Genomic DNA, 25,731 nt, shown 5'->3' with positions numbered 1-25,731 from the left:
GTGATCTGATGAAACTCTCGTCTGGGAAATAAAATCAAACTGCAAGGAGAGAGAGAGGTAGAGAAGAACAGAAGAGGTATCTCAGAAGGCATTTCCCACATTAAAAAGTGAGAGGGTGGTTCCTCGCCTTACATGCCACTCCATGGGTGCATGTACCACAGCTGATAGGCTGGATCACCACAGTGGTAACAGTGCTACAGAGAGAAAACATGGCTGAGACATCAGAAGACAAGGGTTTGATTCCTGATTCTGCCCTTACCAGTTACATGGCCTGGGGAAAGTTATTTTACCTCAGCCTCAGTTTCCTCATCTGTAAAATGGAAGTAATAATAATAATCTCTACCAGGCTACCTCATAGGCATATAATAATGCTCAAAGTAATCTTATCGGGATATTTATTTTACTCCTGTAATAGAATGAAACCTCTGTGAGAGGAGAGACCATTGGCTGTCTTGTTGGTCAACTTTGAACAAGGCTTGTTACACATAGTAGGCAGTCATAAATATTAGATGCACAAATGAGTACTCTTATGTTAAAGCACTCTGTTATTTTTATAGAACTCTTCAAATATTTGGTAAAGGGATTTCAAGAGCAGTATAAACAGGCTGCATGTATAGACTCTAACTTTGGTTTTCAGGCCTCCATGTGTTTTGCCTGAATGAATTTGTACTGGGATCAGTGCAGATAGCAGGTCCTTTCAGTATTTAAGTTCTCCTGTAACATGGAGATGCCATGAGCACATATTTTAAACGTGAAGTGCTGATTTTGCATTGAATTTTCCAAGTATTGCTCATTTAACAAAGTATGTCTATGCAAATAAAACTTTCTCCATTCTGAATAAGTACCTCTGCTTAACCTAATATTCTGTTCAAAGAAGTATGAAACAAAGAGGAAATTAGGTAGAAGAATGCTAATTTAGACAGAGCAATGTTCTCTTTACACACAAACTAATTACAGGTATGCTAGGAAAAGGGGCCAAGCCAACCGTATAGCTCCAGCAATCAGTGTAACATCTACACAGCTGTCAGGCTTGCTTCATCAGCCCGTCAGTAAATAAGTATTTATCCAGGGTTTATAGTATACTGTGTGTGAAGAATCCAAAGTCCTTAAACTTAGTATGTGTGGAAGAAAGCTGGATTAAAATATTCTCATTTTACAAAACATATAATGCCTAAGTAATTATAATATTTAGAGAAAAGTGGGTTAAAAAAAAAAAGAAATACATAACCCCACTGCTGTGGCACAGCTGCTGTTTAATTTTACTTATTCCCATTCAGTCTTAGTCCACCAACGTATATATTTTTCATGTAGTTACAATGAAAAATATAGCTTACATTCTACGGCATACCCTTGGCTTCCACTTATCCCTAAGTTCCATTTTTTTCTACAGTCACATTGATCATTTTTTAAAACTGTATAATATTCCATGGAATTGTGAGACTTCTGCTTCCAGCCAAGATGGAGTGAGGGGGCCAGGTTAACTTGCCTACCTGAAATGGGCAAAATAAAACAGACAAAATATATGACATAACAGTTTTCATGATAATGGCCAGCAGGCAGCAAAGGCCACAGATTCTTGAGCAATTGGAAATCAACGAGAGGAGCTCCACAGTTACCAGAGCTTACTACATAGCAAGTTTCCAGGCCACATTGCAGAGAGGGAGAACACATATGGAGCCCAGTGGACTGCCTGAGTTGACATTGAGGTGAGAGTATAGGGAGACTAAGTTTGCTAGCAGAGTCCTAGAGAAGAGAGAGCTGCATGGAGAAAGAATGCTAGAGATCTGTGAGGGGCCTCCTCTAGTATTCAGCAGCATATTGATTGGCGTATTAACTTGAGGAAGCTACTTGAAGTGGGGCTAGGGGAAAACCATTCCAGAGGATTACAGAGAACAATGCTAGTACTCACAAAGGGTTGGTAATAGTTCCTGTTCCTACCAGCCATACTGAAAATCCTCATAACACACCAGACATTAAGTGAGAGTACACAGAAATGTCCTGCATCAGGTGTGGAGAAAAATTAACTCTAGTGATATGGTTTGGATCTCCTTTTTAATTGACTTTGTCCCAAATACTTCTTTTAATGATGAGTGTAGGTGACTTATGTTAGTAGCCACTCACATTCTGCCATCCATCCCTAGAGATAGGTTGCTCCTTAGCCATGTTACACTAAACAGGCATGTTTGGCAGAATTGGCGCTTGTGCATTATCAGATTGCTTTTGCATCCAAATCCATTGTTGCAGGAGGTGGCAGGTGGGGTGGCATCTTCAGAAGCAGCTGTCTCTGAGCATGAACCAAGGGCTGGGTAGGATACCAGCAGACAACACAGAAACAGTCTGCTAGAGCTGATTATGTGCAAATGAGAGGCCAGGACAAACCTGGTTTAGGGAATAATCATGAGAGCATCTTGCATTGATTTTAAAACCTACTATATGGTAGGCATTTAGTCATTTATTCATTCAACAGATAGGTATTTAAGATTCTAAAAAGTAGTCAAAGAAGGTCAACCCTGAAGAAGAATAATAACACTGAAAACTAAAGTGTCTTGAGAGCTTCCTATTTGTGCATTTTGCTGGGTGCTTAACTCCCACAACAGACCTATGAGGCATTATCATTCCAGTTTTACAGATGGCAAATATCAGAGTCTTGCTATTAAATAAGTTGCCCAAAGTCACACAGTAAATGTCAGAGCCAGGATTCAAACCCAGATCTGTCTGATCTCAGTATCTATGTCTCTTACTGCCCAGTGAGGCATCTACTTTTAAAACTATTTTGTCATATTGTCCTATTCGTTGCATGGTTTCCCTTTTGTTCTTTATATATTCGAACATTTTAAATGTGTTTATTTTTAAAGGCCATTTCTGATTCCTTCATTTACTGATTTATTGAACAACTATTTATTGAACACCTACCAGATACCAGATACTGTTTTAAATTGGGGGGTGGATTCATTAGTTAACAAAACAGTGAAAAATTGTTGCTCTAGAGGAACTTACATTCCAACAGTGAGAAACAGACAATAACGAGATGAAAATATTAAATAAAGAAATCATTGATTAGAAGGTGACAAGACTTAGGCCGGGCACAGTGGCTCGTGCCTGTAATCCCAGCACTTTGGGAGGCCGAGGCAGGCAGATCATGAGGTCAGGAGTTTGAGACCAGCCTGACCAATATGGTGAAACCCCATCTCTACTAAAAAATACAAAAAGTAGCCGGTGGTGACGCGCGCCTGTAGTCCCAGCTACTCAGGAGGCTGAGGCAGGAGAATTGCTTGAACCTGGGAGGCAGAGGTTGCAGTGAGCTAAGATCGTGTCACTGCATTCCAGTGTGGATGACAGAGTGAGACTCAGTCTCAAAAAAAAAGAAGGTGACAAGACTTATTGAAAAGATAGAGCAAGATGAGGAGGTTTGGGAATGCAAGAGGTGGGGGAGTACAGTATTAAATATAAGCAATGACTTAAAAAAGGGGAGAAAGCTAGCCATGAAGACATCTGTGGTCGGGGAGACTATTTCAAGAAGAGGAAAAACTTCTGCAGGATTTTGAGGTGGAAGCATGCCCGGTGTTTAGAGGAATAACAAGAAGGTCAGAGCAGCTGGAGCAGAGTGAGCAAAGCTGAGAGTAGGTATTGATGAAGTCATAGATGTAATGGAGGTCAGGTTGAGTAAGGCTTTGTAAGCCATTGTATAGATTTTGGCTTTAACTCTGAGTGAAAAGGAGAATGATTAAAGAGTTTTGAGCAGAAGAATGGCATGACCTGACTTGTTTATTAAAAGAGTCACAGTGTTGAGAATAGACTGTGGAAGGAAGGGCAGGAATGGAAGTTAAGGAGTCCAGTTAGGAGGCTCTCTCAGCAGTCCAAACGAGAGATGATAATGGCTTGAAGCAGGGTGGTAACCGTAGAAGTTGTGAGAAGTGGTCAGATTCTGAAAATATATATGTATGTGTATATATGTGTGTGTGTGTGTATATATGTGTGTGTATATATGTATGTGTGTGTATATATATGTGTGTGTATATACACACACACATATACATATAATACATATATACACATATATATGTATATGTGTGTGTGTGTGTGTATATATATATATGTATTTTGAGACGAAGTTTTGCCCTTGTCACTCAGGCTGGAGTGCCATGGCGCCATCTCGGCTCACTGCAACCTCCGCCTCCCAGGTTCAAGCAATTCTCCTGCCTTAGCCTCCCAAGTAGCTGGATTACAGGCACCCGCCACCACACCTGGCTAATTTTTGTATTATTAGTAGAGACGGGGTTTCACTGTGTTGGCCAGGCTGGTCTTGAACTTCTGACCTCAGGTGATCCACCTGCTTCGGCCTCCCAAAGTGCTGGGATTACAGGCATGAGCCACCGTGCCTGGCCTTCTGAAAATATTTTGAAGGAAGAGCCCTTGAATTTGTTGGCATTTGATGAGGGGTGTGAGAAAAAGAGAGGAATTAGGGATGATTTTTAAGGTACTTGACATGAGCAACTGATGGGATAATGTTGCATTAACTAAGATGGAAAAAATTATGGGAAGAATTCACAAGCTTAGGGATGTTTTCTTTCTTTCTTTCTTTCTTTCTTTCTTTCTTTCTTTCTTTCTTTCTTTCTTTCTTTCTTTCCTTCCTTCTTTCCTTTTTTCTTTCTTCCTTCCTTCCTTCCTTCCTTCTTACTTCTTCCTCCTTCCTTCCTCCCTCCCTCTCTCCCTTCCTCCTCCTCCTTCTTCTTCCTTCTCCTTCCTTCCTTCCTTCCTTCCTTCCTTCCTTCCTTCCTTCCTTCCTTCCTTCCTTCCTTCCTCTCTTCCTCTCTCTCTTTCCTTCCTCTCTCTCTCTTTCCTTCCTCTCTCTTTCTTCTTTCTTTTCTTTTTTCTTTTCTTTTGAGACAGGGTCTCTCACTCTGTTGCCCAGACTGGAATGCAGTGGTATGGTCAGCTCACTGCAACTTCTGCTTTCCAGGCTTAAATGATCCTCCCACTTCAGCCTCCCAAGTAGCTGGGACTACAGGCACACACTGCCACACTCAGCTAATTTTAAATTTTTTGTAGAGACAAGGTCTCACTATATTGCCCAGGCTGGTCTCAAACTTCTGGGCTCAAGCAGTCCTCCCACCTCAGCCTCCCAAAGTGTTGGGGTTATAGGCATGAGCCACTGTGCCTAGCCAATGGTGTTTTCTTTGAGGGGAGGAGTAATATCAGGGACTTAGTTTTGAAAATGTTTATGACTGAGATGCCCATTAGTCATCCAACTGGAGATGTAATACTGGACTGGAAATTTGAATTTGGGAATCATCAGTATGGATGGTCTTAAAGCTGTAAGCCTGGAAGATGGTCACTAAGGTAGATAGCAACAAGGACCAAGGACTGAGCCTTGAAGTACACCCAAAGTTAAGAGATTAGGGGAGAAAAAGGAGGAATTAGCAAAAGAGACTGACAAGTAACTAGTGAGGTAGGAGGTACGCAAAGTGAATAAAGTATTTACAGGAAGAAGGAATGATGAACAATGTCAAATACTGCTGATAGATTAGATAGGTGGACAATTGAGAAGTGACCATTAGAGTTAGGACCTGTAGATCGTTGCTAAACTTGACAAAAGTTTTGGTGGAGTATGGTGGGGTTCAAGGAGATAATGTCTGATCACAGTAGGTTTAAGAGAAGATGGTGGAATTGGAGACATTGTATATAAAAAAATCCTTTTGAGAAGTTTTGCTATAAAGGAAATCACATAAGTGGGGTGGCAGGTAAATAAGAGATGAGGTCCAGAGAGGATTTCTAAACTCAGTGTATTTTTTTAAAAAAAATTCTGCTCTATTTTATCTAGCATTTTCCCCATGTCTCTCCAATCTGCTGTCTTGTTTGGAAGCCCTATGGCCTTTCGCCCACCACCTCCAAAAAAGTAAAATGCAAGGATCTCCTAAAAATTAGTCAGAGCACTTTAACAATAAGCCACCACAGGGAAAATGCAAAGATTTGGGGACAAACTTCTTGAATGCCCTCTTCCCCCTCTCCCCCTACATATTTGCAGTTTACATAACCATCAGGTATTGGAGTTTGCATTTGAAGCCTACTTTATGTCGAGCCTCAAAACCCATGCCTCTCTTTTCAAATCCTTTAGCATACTAATCGTGGAGACAATTACGGAATAAAGGTGAATCAAAAACTCCACTCAAAACTGTAAAAGCATGTTGATTGTCTTCCTATCTCCATGCATGCTTTTTCACCTTAGTCCTAATTGCATTTTAAGCTGGTATCTTTTTGCTTCCAAAGTAGTTTCTTGGCTTTATTTTTTTCCAGGCCAATTACCATTACTGCACATAATGCTGTCATTTAAGTTAATTTAAGCTCACTGCATTTATATTGATAAGCCCAAACATATGAATGCCCAAAAGTGGACATCTTAATTAACATTTGAGAATATAAATTTCTATTGAAAATAATACAGAAAGCAAAGAGTTAGTGATTAAATCGATAGATGGCTATGAAGAAGAACAGAAGGAAGAGGAAAGAGACAGGTCATATCTCCTCTTAATGAATACCGATTCACCATAATATCGTCGTAAATAATGAAAAGATTGTCACATCCCTGGCAACATATCACTTATTTTAGGGAGTATAAAACATAGTCACTTGAACAGTGAGGTTGCACAATTTCCTGAAGTTGAAATACTGGGATGTGATCCAACAAACAGATTCCTTGTAGAAAAATCACCATGGGTCTGTGTCTTAAGCCAGTCCAGAACAAAAGCAAAAAAAAAAAAAAAAAATTTTGTCAGGGATGTAAAATATTTCACTGCTAAACAAGGTACTTAAATTTCAGGGCCGGGCGCGGTGGCTCAAGCCTGTAATCCCAGCACTTTGGGAGGCCAAGATGGGTGGATCACAAGGTCAGGAGATCGAGACCATCCTGGCTAACACGTTGAAACCCCGTCTCTACTAAAAAAAATACAAAAAACTAGCCGGGCGACGTGGCGGGTGCCTGTAGTCCCAGCTACTCGGGAGGCTGAGGCAGGAGAATGGCGTAAACCCAGGAGGTGGAGCTTGCAGTGAGCTGAGATCCGGCCACTGCACTCCAGCCTGGGCGACGGAGCCAGACTCTATCTCAAAAAAAAAAAAAATTTCAATGGACAGTGATCCACAGACTATTCAAAAAGGATCCAGTTGTTCAGGAAGTAGGACAGGATCACTCAATGGAAATACGTAATACGTATATAGTTTAAAGCAACAAATGGCTTAAAGGTAGCCAGACTTAGGAAAAAGAGCATTGGGTTTGGAGTCAATGGATTCTGTCTCTCACTCTGCTCCTGTCTGTCTGTATGGCCTTGCCCTCTTTGACACTATCCAATGAGAACATTGCACTAGAAGCTCTTAGAGGCCTTTTCACCTCTCTGCTAAAAGTACTTTTGCTAATAATACTTTCAACTTTAATCTGCCTAAAGACATAGTTGTTAAACAGCCCCCGGTTGGCCTTTTCTTTCTCTAAGCTTAGGATGCAAGTGCAGGAACTCTGGGAAAATGGCCTTATCAATGGTGGTGCAGGTCTCCCACTGCTGTCCCATTTCTCTGTGAGCCAGTGTGTTTGGGTCTAATAATGAGGAATGGGAGATGAGGTGACTACCATCCTTGGCTACTATCATGACAGCATCCTACTGACACCACTGAAAGGCAGAATTGTTTTTGCCATGCCTTTTGATCTATAAACATTTTTGATGCCTTTATTTTTAGTATTATGTATACTGTGTTTCTCTTCTTAAGTTTGTCAGTGTATACCTTGTGGCATCTATAATCTCTGCTTGTTATCTTCCAGCAATATTTTTAAAGAGGTATTTGATGACGATTTTTTGTTAGGTTTTCAGTTGATTGCAGCAGTGTTAGAAATTGTGATGTGAAATGCATCAAAGTTTGTATTCTGCCTGTGTTTCCTATTCTTTCTAACTCCAAAATGCGATATCCTATCTTTCTCTTTTGGACATTTACAGGACCAAATCGATATTGCAGAGGTTGAGCAGTATGGACCACAAGAAAATGTTCATGTAATGTTTGTAGATTCTGATTCAACTTATTGCTCCAGCACAGTTTCCCTGTATACTATTCCTGAATCTCCAGGTAGGTACATTTATGCATTTGGATAGGGACTATTAGAAGAAAAATAGTGACCAACAGCGTAGTTACAGTTTTTCAAATGAATATAATGCTCTATAATAGTGTGAAATCACAGAGTGAATTCCAGCTTTCTTCATCTTCTGTAAATATTTGAGATGATGATTTGAGAATAATAAAAATGAGTATTTCATCACAGGTTCAAGTGCTTGGAAATGGTCTTTTCTCCTATTTAATTTTAATCTTCTAAAAATTGGCACTGGATCTCAGTCCTTGAAGGAATAGCGTTTTATCTTTTTATACTCATGTAGTCTATTCTGCTATCACACAGTATTTGAATTCCAAAGAAACCTCTTGTTATTGAGTTTTCATGGCAATAAAGGGGGAAAGTGAGAGTCTCTCAAAAACAGTGATATTTCTTTCATGAGTTTCAATATTAAAGACCTTTCATAACTGTAATTGTTTAAAAAGTACAAAACTTAAGAAAATGGTGTATGCATAATGCAAATCGTATCTCCTAATTAATCTGATCATAAATAATTGGTATGTGAAATCTTATATAGAAGTAGTAAGCTCTATTTTAATTTTTATTTCACTCTTTTTTCAGTTTTTAAATCCAGTGTTAGTATCTCCACTTTTAAAACTCTTAGTTAACAACTTTTCCATTGTTGCTGTCAATCTCAAAGCTGTGTTTAAAAAATTCCTTCCAAAACAATTGATTTTTGGCAGGAGAGGTCAAACTCCATGAACTCATAATTGTGATTTCTAAAATTTATAAGAGATTGATTGCTTTAAACCTATTTATCTGGACCTACCATTGTAACTTTGCTATAGAGAATTATTTGTTTACTACTGTTAAGCCAATGATGGAGAAATCCTTATAACCTTCCACAGATGACTATTTCAACAAAATGAGCATACTGAGATGACTAGCAGCTTATGGCTGATATGGTAGAAGTCAAGTAACTCCTAGGTTTCTCACTATCACTTATAGATAATTTAGTAGCTTTGTTTACTTGGAATCAGAAAATTAAAAGATGCTAAACTGGGCTGGGTGCGGTGGCTCATGCCTGTAATCCCAGCATTTTGGGAGGCCTAGGTCGTCGGATCACGAGGTCGGGAGATCAAGACCATCTTGGCTACCATGGTGAAACCCCATCTCTACTAAAAATACAAAAAATTAGCCAGGCGTGGTAGCGGGCACCTGTAGTCCCAGCTATTCGGGAGGCTGGGGCAGGAGAATGGCTGGAACCCAGGAGGCGGAAGCTGCAGTGAGCCGAGATGGCGCCACTGCACTCCAGCCTGGACGACAGAGCAAGACTCCGTCTCAAAAAAAAAAAAAAAAAAAAAAAAAAAGCTAAACTGATTTGGAAAATGGCTTTTAGTGGAAAAAGAGTTAAGCAGACAAATTTAGCCAACGGTCTAAACACCGGAAGTGTCCAGAAACCAGAATTTTCCAAAATATTTTCAATGGTCATCCCAAACTCATGCTATGATTGAAGGACAATTTGCTCATGACCATAGCCTGGTAAGATATGCAACCCCAGGCTGCAAAGAGCAGATAGGAAGTGACAGAGTGGTTCATTCTGCCTAATCCAGATGTTTCTCTTTTCCAAACTTTTAATCTTGAAATAATTTTGGACTTAAAGAAGATTTGCAAAAATAGCACAAAGAAAAAAAATAGAAAAATAAGGGAAATATACCATTTAGGATAACCTTCATTTAGCTTCCCCTAACGTAACATTTTACATAACCACAGTACAACTGTCAAAACTAAAAAGTTAACATTGATACAATACTTTTAAGTGAGCTTCAGCCTTTACTCAGTTTTCCCAGAAAATTGTTTTTCTGTTCTAATAACTAATCCAGTATCTTTCATTGAATTTAAATAATATGTGTTTTTAGTTTCTTCTAGTCTTTGACAGTGTCTTAGTCTTGCTTTTCTTTTTTTTATCATCTGATACTTTTGAAGGATATGGGCCAGGTATTTGACAGAATGTCCCTCAATTTGGACTCGTCTGATGATTTTTCAAGATGAGATTGAGGTCTTGCATTTTGGGAAAGAATACCACAGATGTGATGTGCCCTCCTTAGTGCATCATATCAGAATATACATGATGGTATATTTTATTGCTGGTGGTGTTAACTTGATTGCTTGGTTAAGGTGATACTGTTTTCCCCTTTGTACTTACCAAATATTTGAGGGGAGCTACATTGAGAACATGCAAATAATGTTTCCTGTTTCTCCTTAAACTCTCCTTCACATTGTAGCATCATCAGTGGAATTGGCCTGTAGCAATTACTTCTAATGCCTTTTTTTAATATCCTTTATTTTTTGTGTATTTATTAGCTGCAATCTTGCTGTAAGAAAGAGTTGTTCCTTGTCTCTCATTCATTCATTTATTCGTAGATTCATTTACATCAGGATGTATTCACGGGCATTTTTTTGTTATTTGGTTTGTAATCCAATACCATCATTAAAAAAAAAATTGCTCCAGCTTTGGCTCATGGGGCTCTTTTAGGTTGGCTCCCTTGTCCTTTTATCATGTCTGCATCTTTTTTTTCCCCCTTCACTTCCTTATTTCCGTTATTACATGTTGTCATTGAAATCAACCCCTTCTTTAAGGAGCCTTATTTAGGTCCTTTATTTGGAAAGTGGTATTTAAAAACGAAGATCTGGGTGCTAGTTGTACTCACTGTTACAGGTATGTCACTACTTCTAAACCCTCTCAGTAGACACAGCTAAGAAAGATGTCTGTTCATACTAACCTGTGCAACCATATACAACCATCTGTATTTATTTCAGCGTGTAACAACCAACAACAGCAGCAGGAGTTCATTGATATTTCCTACTCCAGCCCAGTATCATAGGGTTCATTCTAGCCTTTTCTGTCTGCTTATTTGTAATTTGTATCTCTGACAGTGATAAATCTGTCTCTCATTATGTATAGTATATTTATTGATTTTTCCAATACATAAACATTCATAAAAAGTAGTTTCACAATTGCTAACCTGTACCCCTTAAGGAACAAATTTACCATGTGGAATTAATTTGTGTGTGCATTTTTTTTTTTTTTGGTCTTTAGCTTTGCAGTATCCAGGCAAACCTCTGTTTTCCGAAGTTCCTACGTTAGCTTCTTTATTTCTCACCCCCATCACTGTGGATATGTCATTTATTTGTAATAGAATTAGATTCATTTGTTACAGTCTGCATATTCACCTAGGTTTTCCTACCTCCTGATCAATTTATTTTCAAATTTATATACAGTAAAATTCACTCTTTGATATATACAGTTCTATGGATTTTGACAAATGGTAAGAGTCATGTATCCATCACCACAGTACCAAACAGAATAGTTCCATCACCCCCAAAATTCCTTTGTGCTCCCTCTTTGTACTCAACCTTTGTCTCCCATCCCCTGACAACCATTGATCTGTATTTCACCTCTGCAGGTTTCCCTTTTCCAGAATGTCATGTAAGAGGAATCATACGACATCTTGCCTTTTTCGTCTAGCCCCTTTCACTTAGCAAAATGCATTTAGGATTCATCCATGTTTGCATGAATCAATGGTTAATTCCCTTTTATTGCTGAGTAGTACTACATCTTATGAATTTATCAAGTTTTAACACTTCATTCACCTGTAAAAGAACATCTGGGTTGTTTCCAAGTGTTTTTTGATCATGAATAAAGCTACATTAAACATTTGCATAGAAGTTTTAGTGTTGTATGAATATACATTTTCAAGTCCTGGTTGTGGGACTGCTGGGTCATTTGGGAAGTATGTGTTTAACTTTATTAGAAACTGACAAAGGGTTTTCAAAAACAACTGTACCATTTTGCATTATTCAAATAATGTTCTCCACTGTCCTTTTCAGGGCTGTTGAAGCCAAGTCATGTCATAACACCTCCCAGAGCACTTTGAGCACTCCCAAGGTCCCACATTCTGGGCAATCCAATTGTTCAGAAGTGATTTATGACTAGATTTTATTTGGTTTTATCAGTTGGATGGTACTAAATCTCCAAAAGCAGAGCCAAAATAATTTTATAATGAATGAAATGACACTAATAAATGCAGTGGGTTTAGGCACTAGCTTAAGCTGGAGGATAGGCAGTGGTAATTTCAAACACTCTCTCCCTTTTCTTCATTTTCAAATATGAACAGATTTTAAAAACAATATTCTGAATGATTCCTGGCACCTGGCACATCTCATCCTTAACATGGACTAAAATGACCCTCATACAGTCTTTTTGATAACATCAGTACTTTTGCTTTTTAAGTCATGAACTCCCCTGTGCTTTCTTCCTCAGCCTTATCCTTGCAGGACTTTCAAGTTGAGCCTGAGGTGAATCCATTGTACAGGGCAGACCCAGTGGACCTGGAGTTCTCAGTGGACCAGGAGGACTCAGTGGACCAGGAGGGCCCGATGGACCAGCAGGACCCAGAGAACCCAGTGGACCTGTTAGACCAGGCAGGCCTGATGGATCCAGAGGACTCAGTGGACCTGGGGGCTGCTGGCGCAAGTGCTCAGGTACTTCTGAAAGTCTCGCTTCACTCGCTTCACATGTTTGTCTAGACAGCTAACCTTGCAAAGCCCAAATTTTCACTCTTGTGACCAGTTTCACTTTGCAGAAAGTATGTTTGTTACTTTTTCAAAACTATGTCACTATTTCTGTTGTGCTGGATTTTCAGATGCAGCTAAGAACTCAGTGGACCCTCACAAACAGGGAGATTGGAGGTTCTCTACGTAAGACCAAATCCCTGTGCTCTTCTTAATTTGAAATCCCATGGACACTCTGTACTTGAGGAAAAGTTTGAGCCAAATAGGAAGCTTAGCTACTAAGAAAAGGTGGTATTTTTAAAAGCCCTGATTTTAATCACCTGTGAGAGCATACTAACCATCTAGAGGGAAGACAACCTTCTGGCCTACCCATACCAACCCTCTTCCTGCACCACAAGCTAGGTTTTCCCAGTGGAATTTTTATTAGGTTAGAACATGCATTTCAGAGTCGTTAGATATACCCAACCTTGAAACGTCAGTACCAATGTACAGTCCAAAGCCAAATCAAAATGATTGGATTAACTACTGTGTAGTTCCTCTACCCCGAAATGTGTTTACATAACCATGATTTGAACAATCATCTTTTATGTTAGACAGGATTATTAAAATCAGGATTAGAAGCCAAGCTAGTGAGTTTATGGTCAGTTACATGGAATTGTGTGCATTCATCACCAAGCCTAAGACGAGTGACTCCGTGTCAAAAGGATCCTCATCTAATGAAAAGAATTAAGGGCTAGAACACAATTGTTTGAGTTTAGTATCAGCAGTGTGGCCTTGGCAAATTACTGAGTCTCAGTTTCTCCATGTTGAAATGGTCTTGCCTTGCAGGGATTTGCAGACTACTGTGAAAATTCTCTGAGCTATTTAAAAGGAAATTTCTGTGAAAATCTGCTGTGGCCTGATTTATGCCCTTATTATGCCAAAAAGTTGTGGTTCTCTTTTGCTGTTGACAGGTTTATCTTCTCTTTTGAATTAACTTGTAATTAAATTTTTAAGTATGACTTTTAAAAAATCACCAAAATAACCAGCAATGAATGTGTGTCATCTGCCTCTGCATGTGCTAGTGTATTAGGCTTATTTCTGGGTGCCATGTATCAACAACCTGGAGTGTATCCAAAAGATGGAGACCAGGATGAGGAAGGGGCTGGAAGACATCTTAATCAGTTGCTGAAGACACTGAGAAGGGAAGAATGGGAAGGGACAGGGACAGCTTTATCCAAATAGTTGAAGGATCATAAAGTGGAAGATGTGGTTCCAGAGGATCAAGGAAGCAGTCTGGCACTATTAGCCCTTCTCAGACAGATTAGGTCACCTCTTGAAATAGCAAGTCCTCTCTCCTTCAATGGAAAGGTTAGAGCCAATGCTTGGCAGCTCCTTTTCCAGGAACAGCAGAGAAGATTTCTGCTTGGAGAGGGTGAGAGGATGTGAGAACCTGTAAGGTTTGTCTCTTCCAGTCCTGAGTTTAAAGGGGTGTGGGGGGTGTGTGTGTGTGTGTGTACGTGCACGTTCATATGTGTGTGTGGTTTTTTTTTTTTTTTTTTTTTGGTCTAATGAACGTCTGCTTTCATATAGGAAGAGACATACAATGCATAGTGAAAGAAGGACAAATTGAGCAGTTTTCAATGGACTAAAAATACATATATAATTTTTATTCCAAATGATGAAAACAACAACTTGTAGGGTGTTCTCTCTCTTTCTCTCAACTCATCTATGTACTTACATTACTCATAAAGGGTACTGATGAACCACAGTATATTTTTGGTTTCTAGAAGTTGCAAGTATATGTACCTTTTTCTTATCATTAATATTGTAAATTCTTTATCGATCAGGACTGTGGCTCTCTGACCTTGTTTATATGCATGGTATTCAGCACAGTTCCGGGCAAATAGCAATTGTTCCCAGGCCTTACTTCAGCCTTGAAAGATATTTTCCAAGAATCTTATCTCTCTTCTGTCCCTCTCAGCCTCTCAGCCAATCAGTTGAGAAATCCCATCCACCTTTTTTTTTTTTAAAAGAGTCGTGGTTTTTGCTTTGTTGCCCAGGCTGGTCTCAAGCCTCAGGCAGCTCTCCCACGTCAGCCTCCTGAGTAGCTGGAATTACAGATGCGAGCCACCACACCCAGCTCAGCTTCTTTTTTATTATTGTTTTTTAAACTTTATTTTACTTTAAGATATTCTGGATGTTAATCTGTTTCTTAGAATTTTGTTTATTTTTGATATATTATAGTTGTATATATTATATATACTATATGTGTGTATATGTGTATATATATACACATATACTATATATAGTATAATAGTATAGTGCCAATTGATGGTTTTCATATTTTATATATATACTATATATAGTATATATATACACTCTATATATTATGTTGTACATAGTTTTGGATACATGTACATATTTGGATACATGTATACAGTGTGTAATGATCAAGTCAGGGTAATCAGGATACCCATCACTTCAAATATTTGTTTTTTCTTTGTGTTGGGAGCATTACAATTCTTCTAGCTATTTTAAAATATACAGTAAATTGTTTTAACTCTAATTTTCCTACTTGAGCACTAGAACTTGTTCCTAATGTTTAACTGTATTTTTGTACCAAATAATCAGCTTCTCTTCATCCACCTCTCCCACCTTCCCTTCCTAGCCTCTGGTAACCACCATTCTACTCTGCACCTCCATGAGATCAACATTTTTAACTTTCACATATGAGTGAGAACATGTGATATTTGTCTTTCTGTACCTGGCTTATTTCACTTAACATAATGTCCTCCAGTTCCATCCATGTTGCTGCAGATGACGTGAATTTATTCTTTTTATGGCTGAATAATATTCCATTGTGTATATATAACACATTTTTTAGCCATTTGTCTGTTGATAATACTTGGGTTAATTCCAAATGTTGGCTATTGTGAATAGTACTGCAACGAATATGGGGGTGCAGATACCTTTTTGATCTACTGATTTCCTTTCTTTTGGTGTATATTCAGTAGTGGAATTTGCTGGATCATATGGTAGTTGCATTTTTAGTTCTATGAGGAACCTCCATAGTGTTTTCCATAGTGGCTGTACTAATTTACATTCCTACCAACAGTGTATGAGTGTTCTTCTTTCTCCACATCCTCACCAGCATTTGTTATTTTCTTAATTTCTCTCAAATATGTCTCTTCCTTTTTATATCATCTACCTCTGGATTGTTCCATGCCCCTATTATCTCTACCTTGAATTACTCCCACAGCCTTCTAATTGACTTGTCCCGAACTCCACGCTTCTTTTCTCCCACCACTTCATCTTCTGCACAGCTGCCAGAAGGCATGTTTTACAACTGAGATCTGAGCATGTTACATCCCTGATAAGATATGGATTGTAGAACACATCTTCTAACAGCAGTACCAGGTGACTGATGAATAAAATCCAAGTTCCTTGGCTGCCTGAACCTGTACAAAACTTTGGCTTCTCCTCTACATGTGACCTGCCTTACTCCTTCTATTCCAGCCAATTTGGAGCATCATTTGCCCCATAACACACTCTCTACTTTTATAAACCTGCACATTTGCTTCTTTCCAGATGTGAAGCTGTTATCCAAGTTAAAATTAGATTTCCAGAACCTAGAGGAGAGTTCATCTAAGTACTATAATTGTTAATGAGAACAATAATAGTACCTGCTTTTCAGGGCTCTGTGAAGATCAGACCTATGAGTTTTCATGCAGTGTTTAGAAGAGTGCCTGGAACAAAGGAAGTGCCAGTTGATGGTTTTCATTATTGCATTGCTAACAGGGGCCCTATTGGTGGACTGTCATTTGTGATTTGACCCAGGAGCAGAATACTTTGGCACTGGCCCATGACTCTTCCACTAAGGACTTTGGACAGGTTGCTTCATGTCTCTGGGTCAATTCCACTTCTTTCTTTTTGGGAAAAGAATCAGGCTAAATAATCTTCGTGGTCCATTTCTTATCTAGAATTCCTAAATTAACCATTTTTTTCAAACTTTCTAGTAATGAATGAAATCTGAATTTGAGAGCTACCGTTTGCATTTTCAGTCTTTCAGAAATTTTGAAGTGAAACAGGATGGTAAGACTTGGAGAAACCAGTGTCGCTATACATGAACCATAAGTAATTCTCCCCACAGCCATCATCACCAGTTGCCTACGACATCATTAGCCGGGAACTGGAACTGATGAAGAAGTTGAAGGAGCAGCTAGAAGAGAGGACTCAGTTGCTCCATGATGCCATCCAAAACCAGCAGAATGCATTGGAATTGATGATGGATCAGCTTCAGGTCAGTGAGGATGCTAGGTTTCAGGTCAGAGAGCAGTTCTATATAAGTAGCAGAAGGAAGAGGAGCGAGGGACCTTGGCGAGCCTTAAGGAGTTAGTCAGTAGTGCCTGCCAGTAGTGACAGCTGCTGCCCGCAGGGTGATATGGGATATCTAATGTGATCTCCAGCAGGGACTTAGAGTTTTGCCCTTTTTCTCCTGACTGCAAGAGCTGAGATTGGCCCAGCCAGGCCTTGGCAGTGGTTGATGTGGCTTATATATAGCCAAGGCTTCCTGTAGGCTTGCCTATGGGCAGTCCTGCTCCATGCCCAGCTTGTCTTATGCCCTACGGAAAGGTGTGGACTGTGAATAAGACCTTTGTGGTACTGTGTCCTTACAGAAGCAGCCAAACACATTATGCCACATTGTCAGTCCTGATCTCCAATCTTCAGAGGCAGTGCCCAAGAAACAACACACTGGGCAAGTGAAGTGGCCTCTCCCACATCCCAAGGAGGTCAAGTGTTTCTGCGGTTTATCTTTATCCAACTGTCTCAAAAACACTGGGGAACTTCAGGAGCCTTGTGTTGCCTTCAACCAGGTATGGAAAGGCTGTTTTAACTGTGTATCTGAAAGGGGATTTTGTTTTCTTGAGGACTTTGACTCACTTGGTTCTCCTTAGGGGGTAGTGACTATCCAGTTGGCTGCAATTTATTTGCCCAAGATAGTAAAAAATCCTGGGCTACCTAGACCTGAATGCACACACTAGACCATGTGTACCTACATGTACATATGTGCTGGATTAGCAGACTCTTGCTGCCAGGTGCACGGCTGCAACTAGTATCCAGTCTAACAAGTAGACAGTCACACAGATCACTATGTACAGAGAGGCTCAACTGTTGCTGCCTTTTGCTTTGCGAGAATTGAATGGGGGTGTTAAATAAATTTCTGGGGGGCTCTTGCAGACACCAGGGTGCTTTTATCTGTTGCCTTTTGATGCAGCAGCAACTGGCGCAGCAAGAACAACGCCTGAAGGAGCAGCAGCGGCAGCTACGAAAGCAGCTGCAGCAGCTGAGGGAGCAAAGGAAGGTGCAGAAGCAGAAGAAGATGCAGGAGAAGAAGCTGCTGCAGGAGCAGAAAATGCAGGAGAAGAAGGAGCTGCAGGAGCAGAGGTGGGAAAAGAAGAAGAAGCTGCAGGAGCGGAAGAAGCAGCAGGGGCAGATGCTGCAGAAAGAGCCAAAGGAGAAGCAGCAGAGTCAGCAGTTGCAAGAGCAGCCACTGAAGCGTAATGTCATCGTGGGGAATCAGAGGGTGCAGATATGCCTGCAAAACCCAAGTGGCGTATCTGTGCCCCTCTGCAATAACCCTGTTAGGCTTTTACAGACCCAACCCATTGTTCCTATCCAGATAGTAGCTGAACAACAGTCCTCTGGCTTCTATCAAGATGAAAACTGGGGGCAACAGGAAGATGAGAGTCAAAGGTAAGACATGCATGGGATAGTGATAGTGGCTATGATTATTGCTTTTCCCTCATGGCTGGATCCCATGCCTGAGACCACAGACAGACGACCTGTCCGTGTGGTACCAGCGTCCCTCTCGTCAATAACAACTTGCCCTCAACTTACCTTCTCTGTGGCCACTGCCATCATCCTTCTGCATGTGTGGTGCATGACTGAGCATCCATTGATGGAACAAAGGGGTACCAGTGAAGAAAGTACTAGATAAGGAAGCCTCAGTGCTAGGTAATTAGCCCACAAACCTTGAAATCACTTGGTTGGATTCCCCAAGCCTAGTCTCTTGCACAGGGTGTCTATGGACAAGTCTTTTGTGCCCACAGCTGAATAACTTCTGGGCTTCCAGTTTCATTCCCTAACTTTCCTGGAATCTGGTGATTGCAGTAGGCCAAGTGTAGGTATCTCCCTGTCATTTATGAACAGTAGGAGGGAAGTGAGTGTGAAACAATTGCTAGATTGCTAAGATCAGCCAAGAATACATGAAGGCTAAGTCCTGAGTGGCAATATAAGGACACAAACACATTTCTGCCCAATAATAAGGTCTTCAGTTCCAAATGCTAGAAAGAGAAGGTTCTGCCCAGCAATGAAAGGATTGCTTAGCATATAGTTGGGGCCCACTAAATAGTTTTGAATGAATGCTAGCCTTCCCAAAGCTCTCTGGACTTCCTTCTGGGCCTTGCTTTAGAATGAGTGACTTTGACATGTAGACTGCTTTAGGGTCCTATTGCCCACCTGACCTGATCATCAGAATCCACCTGAGGAGGATTTGGAAAGTAGAGATTCAGAGTCTGGGATGGGGTTCAAAAATCTATATTGATCACAAGACTTTCAGGCTTAGGGTTGTGGAGGGAGCACTGGATTTGGAGTTTGGAAATCTGCCTTACGGTCTCCTCTCAGCCATTAGCTCCCTGAGTGCTTTCAAAGTAGGTGAAATGACTTTCCAAGACCACAGAGAGCATAGTTGTAGCAGGACCAAGACTGTCCAAGTAACATAAATAAAACCAGTTGAGACAAAGGATTGTAATTTCTGTCAGTGTCTACATTCACTTTACTTTGACAAGTTGAATCTTAGTCAGGCCAAAGTGAGAATACAAACAAGTGAATCCTATGGTGTGGCCACCAAAACCAAATGTGCCTGAAGCACCTACTGATGACCACATGAGTGTCTCATCTGTTATCATGTCCAGATCCACGTCACTGCAACAGCTTTCTTCTCTTACAGTTTTTATCCTGAGGCGTATCAAGGGCCCCCCATGAACCAGCTGCCGTTGACAGATACCTCAAACTCTGAGACAATTTCTTCTTCCAGCATTCCTCAGTCTCCCATAACTTCAGACTCAACCATAAGCACCCTGGAGACCCCACAGGATTACATCCAGCTTTGGCAACAGCTGTCTGATCCACTAGGTCCTGTTGTTGTCCAAGTGAATACTTGGACTTGCGATGAGCAGGGCACCTTGCACAGACAACCCCCCTACCATCAGGTATGCAACAGCCTCCTCCTTTTCCCTCCAGTGCAGGTCAAGAGGGATTCTGGGCCCCTTCCACATAAGGCACACACCCCAAGTGCATGCTGTGTGTGAGAGCCAGACTTCAAAGCTGAGTACATTTGAGGGCAGTTAGTCACATGACTAACTTTTACTCATTGTTGAATAAAAATATTCTCTACAAGGTTCCTCAAAAAAGTGAGCTGGCCTAGTCGATCTTAGATGCAATCTGACAGAAACTTCTGTCAAAACTATGTTACACGGGCAAAGTGAGCCATGCCGTGTTTTTAATCTGAGCTTATCGTCTGATCCCAAGCCTCCTTCTAGACTTAGGATCTTTAGTTCTGCTACAAAATCTAGGACCTAGTGTAGGTATGTTTCCTTGTACTAAAAATAAACTTAGGGCCCCTCTGTTGAATGTGCTTGGTATCCATCTACGGAGTACCCCGTATTTGGAAGGGCAGGCCTACCTTGTGGACCATCTGCAGTGGCCATGTTTCCAGGATGGAAGCTGGTCCAGATGGCAGTTACATAGCAGGTTTTGCTCCCCGCAGGCCCTGTGGGGACCACACACACACAATTTCACAAATGAGTGGAACTTTCTTTTTCTTTTTCTTTTTTTTTGAGACTGAGTCTGGCTCTGTCGCCCAGGCTGGAGTGCGGTGGCCGGATCTCAGCTCACTGCAAGCTCCGCCTCCCGGGTTCACGCCATTCTCCTGCCTCAGCCTCCCGAGTAGCTGAGACTACAGGCGCCCGCCACCTCGCCCGGCTAGCTTTTTGTATTTTTTAGTAGAGACGGGGTTTCACCCTGTTAGCCAGGATGGTCTTGATCTCCTGACCTCATGATCCGCCCGTCTCAGCCTCCCAAAGTGCTGGGATTGGAACTTTCAAAAAGTGTTTTCACTCTAGCTTTAAAAATCTTATTATAGCCTAACCTTTTTTTTTCTTCAAACACAAAACCAAACCAAAACAACCAGAACAAACAGTAAGCTAAGGCAGAAAGGAGTTTAAATATTTTAGGCAAGCAAATGTGTGATTATTTTCACATATACACCTTGACCAGCTGTGCCACCAGTACTGCTAGAAACTTGGTCACTTAGAGCGACTGCTCACATGGAGAGATCAGAGTGGGCAATAGGTCCCTATGGTTCCGTTACCAAGCCAGACTTTGTTGAGAACATTTTTTACGCCTATTTTTGAGGCACTTTCCCACCTAGAGAGGGTCCTGAGAGACCAAGCCAGCACAAGGCTGAGCACGTTGCCCAGGGAAGTGGGAAAAGTCGGATTCTGCAAGGTTGCTCAGCTGGGAGAAAGCAGTGGAACAAGCCAAGGGCAGGACCGTGTCGGAACTTCCCTGCCCACAAATCCTCAGGGGCTCCCTGCTATCCTCAGGATGAAGCCCGAGCTCCTCTTCTTAGCTTCCCAGCCCTCACTGCCCTGTCCTGGCTTATCCCTACTGTCTTCTGGGACCTTTCTGCCTGCAGGTCCCCAGACGCCTCCAGCTGTTTGTGCAGAGCCCAGCCCTGCTCCTTTTGCTCCCTGTGTCTTCTCCGCCCCCTTGGATTCCACTTACTGAAATCTTGCATCACCTTGCAATATAACCCAAGGAATCCTTCCTTCTTAACCAGGAAAGACCCCCTCAGCCCATAGTTTGAACACCATCTTTGTATCTATTCCTTCTCCCTCCTCCACACCCCAGTGTGGGTTGGTACCTCTCCTGTCACTTTGTTAAAGTGGGCCAAGTAGCTGCAAATCAGAGTAAGCATAGAAATGACTGAGCCCAAGATCCAAGGCTCGTGGCCTTGGCCAGCCATGGCTGGCAGAGAAGCTGGACGAGGGAGGGCCAGACACAGACCCAGGAGCCTTAAGGCAACTTTGAGAAAGCCTGAGTCTGCTTCCGCTGCTCTTTAAGCCAAGATGCTGCTGGGAGAGAGAAGAGGAGAGGAACCTCATCTTTTGTAGCTCCCCTGTCTACCATCACCTTGCAGGCTCATATTCCAAAGAGGTATTTCTCAGCAGCTTACGTATTCGAACTAAAGGGTTCCTCCCACAACCGAAGGCCCACAAACTCTAGCAAAACATTCCACCTTGTTTCACTTTTTCTTGGCAGGTGCAAGTTTCTGAGGTAGGAGTCGAGGGGCCTCCTGGTCCACAGGCTTTCCAAGGCCCTGCTGCATACCAGCCAGACCAAATGAGATACTTGATGCCTGCGGAGCAGTGTGACTCATGAGGGGAAATGGGGGGAGGGGGCAGGCCAATAAGGTCTGCATGGCCAGGGGACCTTCAAGGTGCATAAAGTTAGTAGGTAGAGACTTACTCATTTCCTGATAGGTTATGTTTGTAATTGTTTGTGAAGCACAGCCTGTTTCTTGGAAGTTATGCTGCAGAGGCAGCCTGTGATCTGTAGTATTTTAGGGTGTGACAGCAGCCAGCCACAGCTGGATCTGATGTCTCGTCTGCCCTGCCCAGCTTTGTATATCCATGTTCTACCACAGGAAGGTGGCCGGCCAAGAGTCTGATCAAAGTTTTCAACACAAAAAAAAGAAAAAAAATGCCAGAGTGCTTTTCAATCTAGTAAATCTAGAGGGTGTTTTGTCTTAGCCACAATAATTCTGAGGTCTTGACCCTGATGATTAAGCCCTGCCTCCCCTCCATAGTCTTGTTGGAGAAGCCCAGAGAGAATGGGACTCCAACTAAAGGAACCTGAAATCAGCTCAATGGAGGCGCTTAAGAGCTAAAATAATTATGGCTTCCTTGCTTAATAAACATTTTCGTTCACTGCAGCTTTGTGAATTGATGTGTGACGTTTGGAACCCGACTGTGCCAAGGTCCCTGGTGAAGGGCTCGTTCCCTACAGTTAGGCCCCTTTTGCGGACCCTGCTTAGTCTCTTGTTCACACCTCAGCTCCATGCCACATTTGCAGAGGCCAGCGACTGCTGCCTTCCCACATGGCCGTGTGCCCAGGCACACTGTGTAGCTTTTCTTTGTGTAGCTCAGGCATGCTGGCTCCTTCATTGACACCAAGGGCAGCCACAGGCCCACTGAACTCTGAAACAGTTTGCCTAGGGGCTACCTTCTCAGGGTAGATGGTGTTTGTGCCTCATATATTACTTCGGAAGTAAGCCTGAACACTAAAGGACAGTGTACCCATACCCCTTATATGTGGGTTCTTTCTCTCCCATCAGTAGACTTTTTAATGGATATGGGTACCCCCTAGAGGGAAAATTATTTTGGTTACAAGTCAGGCACCAAGAAGGACATCTTCGCAGTTGTCTGCATGGTGCAGAGAGAGGTTCGGATAGCCAAACCAGAGATCATTGTGTGCCTTTCTTAAGGTAATGAACCATTGATTGGAGAAAGCAAAGGAGACCCCAGTCTCTAGTGGCAAGTTAAAATAAAGGAGGCACATTAGGCCTCACATCACAGGAGGAGCCAGAGATTCCTTAGGAAGTGTGATCTCTACCATGGTTTTATAGACAATGTTTGTGCCCCACCCCAAATTCATATATTGAAGCTGTAACTACCCAGTGTCAGAGTGTTTGAAGATGATGCCTTTGACAGGGGTGATTAAGGTTAGATGAAGTCACTAGGGTGAGACTATCATGACGGGATTAGTGCCCTTAAAAGAGAAAACACCAGGAAGCTTTCTGTGCCCACCAAGCCCCTTCGCGTGCACATGGGCGCATGCACACACATACGTACGCACACACACACAAGAGGTCATGTGAGCACACAGCGAGATTGTGGCTGCCTACCAGCCAAGGGAAGAGGCTCGAGGACAAAACCTACCTTGCCAAAGCCTTGATGCTGGGTTTTTCAGCCTTCAGAACTGAGAAATGCATGTTTGTTGCTGAAGCTACCCAGTCAGTGGTATGTTGTTAGGGCACCCTGAGCTGATGAAGACACACAGGCTGTTCTCAGGTGTGTCCTTTGCAGACACTGGGAAGGGGCAGCTGATGGCTCAGTTGGTTGTCAAAAGTCACCCACTTGACACATAGAGGTATACCTCTCCTCGTAATCATCAGATGCAGAGCATTCCTAAGAGCCAGTTAACTGGCACCCAGTAGAGACAAGCAGAGTTTGGGGGCATTCTTTATACCCTCTGTGACTTTGGACAGGCAGAGTTGAAAGTGTCTGGCATTCCTGGCTGTTGGCAGGAACTCTCTTGACAGGCCAAATCCAGCTCAGAGGTGGAAGCAGCCACACCTGCCACCTCCTCCCCTCCTGCCAGAGTGTGCAGGGTCACACATGTGGAAAACCAAGCCACACCTGTCAGAGGAGTGAGGAAGGTGTGCAAGGGAGTGAGAGGGCACTGACTGCTGGCATGCACAATAGAGGCCTAGAACCAGAGCAGGGGAAGGGATGGTGGTAGTGATATGTGAAGCCCTTCCAGCTACTCAGCCAGCCTGCTAGCATTCTGACTACAGGGGAGGCTCAGGGGTTTACTGTGCAGCATCAGTAGTTCCCACCATTACAGGCCCAGTTTTACCTTAGGAGAGTCACCTAAGTTCTCTGGGCCTCACTTTCTCTATCTGAATGAAAAGGAGTTTGGAGGAGATAATGCCTTTCCAATCTAGCTCTTACAGCAGATGAGGACACATGAACGGAATGGTAGAGCTGAAAGAGCCTCAGGGAGAGGCACTGTGAAACTGGCTAGGCTGGAGACATTAGGCTGGGGTTACTGTTTGAATTCAGTGTTTATAGAGTGTGCCTGGGCTAGGGTTTATCTGAACTGGGGGAGTCTGTGGTCACCCACCAGTCGACTGCTTAGCTCTTAGCTCAGCCCTGCAGCCAGGGTACCAGAGGGTTTGGTGGCTGCCTTGGTCTGCTTTTACCTAGGAATCCTCCCAGGAGTAGCTCCAAGGACAACCCATCTTAGGATTGAGGGTAAGAAGGAGTTACAGGGGCCAAAAGACCAGAATGAGCGCTCCTGTGCAGGATTGCCCAGTTGTGTTGTGAATTACTAAAGTCAGACTGTGGTGAGTGAATTCTCCGTGACCTCTTATGCAGTTCCAGGGTCGAATGCCTGCTTCAAGGCATCTGTGGTGCTGCTGGCAGGCCCGTTCCAGCTTGTTCCTGGCCTGGACACCTTAGCTTGGCTCCCTTGGCAGATCAGTAGCTCTGCCTAGAGTCCGTTGGTGCTTATCTTTTTGCTCATTGTCCCAGGCACAAGCCGTAACTCCCCCAGCTCCAGAGGGCCAGGGAGAAAGCCGTCAACCCTCAGTCCAGGGCTTTGGGAGAGGCAGACGAAGCAAAAGGATGGCAGTGTGAAAACTAAGCAGCGGGGCTTGTACCAGCCTTGCCCAGGGTAGGAGAGAAGTCTGGGAACAACTTGGGTCAAGAAGACCTGTCACAGACCAAGCTTTCAGGGTCACAGCTCGCACTAGGAGGCAGTATGGCTGTCCCCATGGTCTGTGCTAGGCTGCTCCATGAGGCTCTGGGGGACTCTGGAACTCATACCACAAAGTTTTACAAGGGAAATCGTCAAATGGACGCTTCACCTGAAACTACTCAGGACAAACATTTTCTGTCCCTTGGCCTTCTAGCCTCACACACTGCATGCACACAATGCACCCCATCTTTACCATCAGGCTCTTCTTGGGGTGAAGGAGATAACAGTGGGTTATGAGCTGTCTCACCAGCAGCCTAAGGCCAGGCAGACACCGGGTGAGAAGTTGGGAGGGCAAATAAGAAGATGCAGCAGTCCATGAGTGCAGGACCCCATCTCCGACACCACTGGCCTTCGCTGATGGGCTCTCCTTGGTGGCAGCCTCCTTCCTGGGTGGCCCCAGAGTGCCAGTGGCATTCTGCCTCATG

General features: G+C 42.6%; 1 protein-coding gene across 1 annotated transcript in view; it reads left to right on the top strand.

The window, feature by feature from the left end:
- The window catches only part of PASD1 (PAS domain containing repressor 1), a 71,167-nt gene extending 48,470 nt beyond the window's left edge, over positions 1-22,697 (top strand). The window contains exons 10-16 of the mRNA XM_031660847.1: positions 7,977-8,103; positions 12,408-12,628; positions 16,791-16,940; positions 17,317-17,514; positions 17,916-18,394; positions 19,650-19,911; positions 22,025-22,697. Coding sequence (XP_031516707.1) covers positions 7,977-8,103; positions 12,408-12,628; positions 16,791-16,940; positions 17,317-17,514; positions 17,916-18,394; positions 19,650-19,911; positions 22,025-22,144 — 1,557 coding nt within the window. The 3' untranslated portion in view covers positions 22,145-22,697. The remainder of the gene's footprint in view (positions 1-7,976; positions 8,104-12,407; positions 12,629-16,790; positions 16,941-17,316; positions 17,515-17,915; positions 18,395-19,649; positions 19,912-22,024) is intronic.
- Positions 22,698-25,731: the final 3,034 nt, after the last annotated feature.

This window comes from Papio anubis, chromosome X (genome assembly GCF_008728515.1).
Source record: "Papio anubis isolate 15944 chromosome X, Panubis1.0, whole genome shotgun sequence".
NCBI lineage: Eukaryota > Metazoa > Chordata > Mammalia > Primates > Cercopithecidae > Papio > Papio anubis.
The sequence above is the reverse complement of the archived record's forward strand: the minus strand, read 5'-3'. Positions and strand labels throughout refer to the sequence as shown.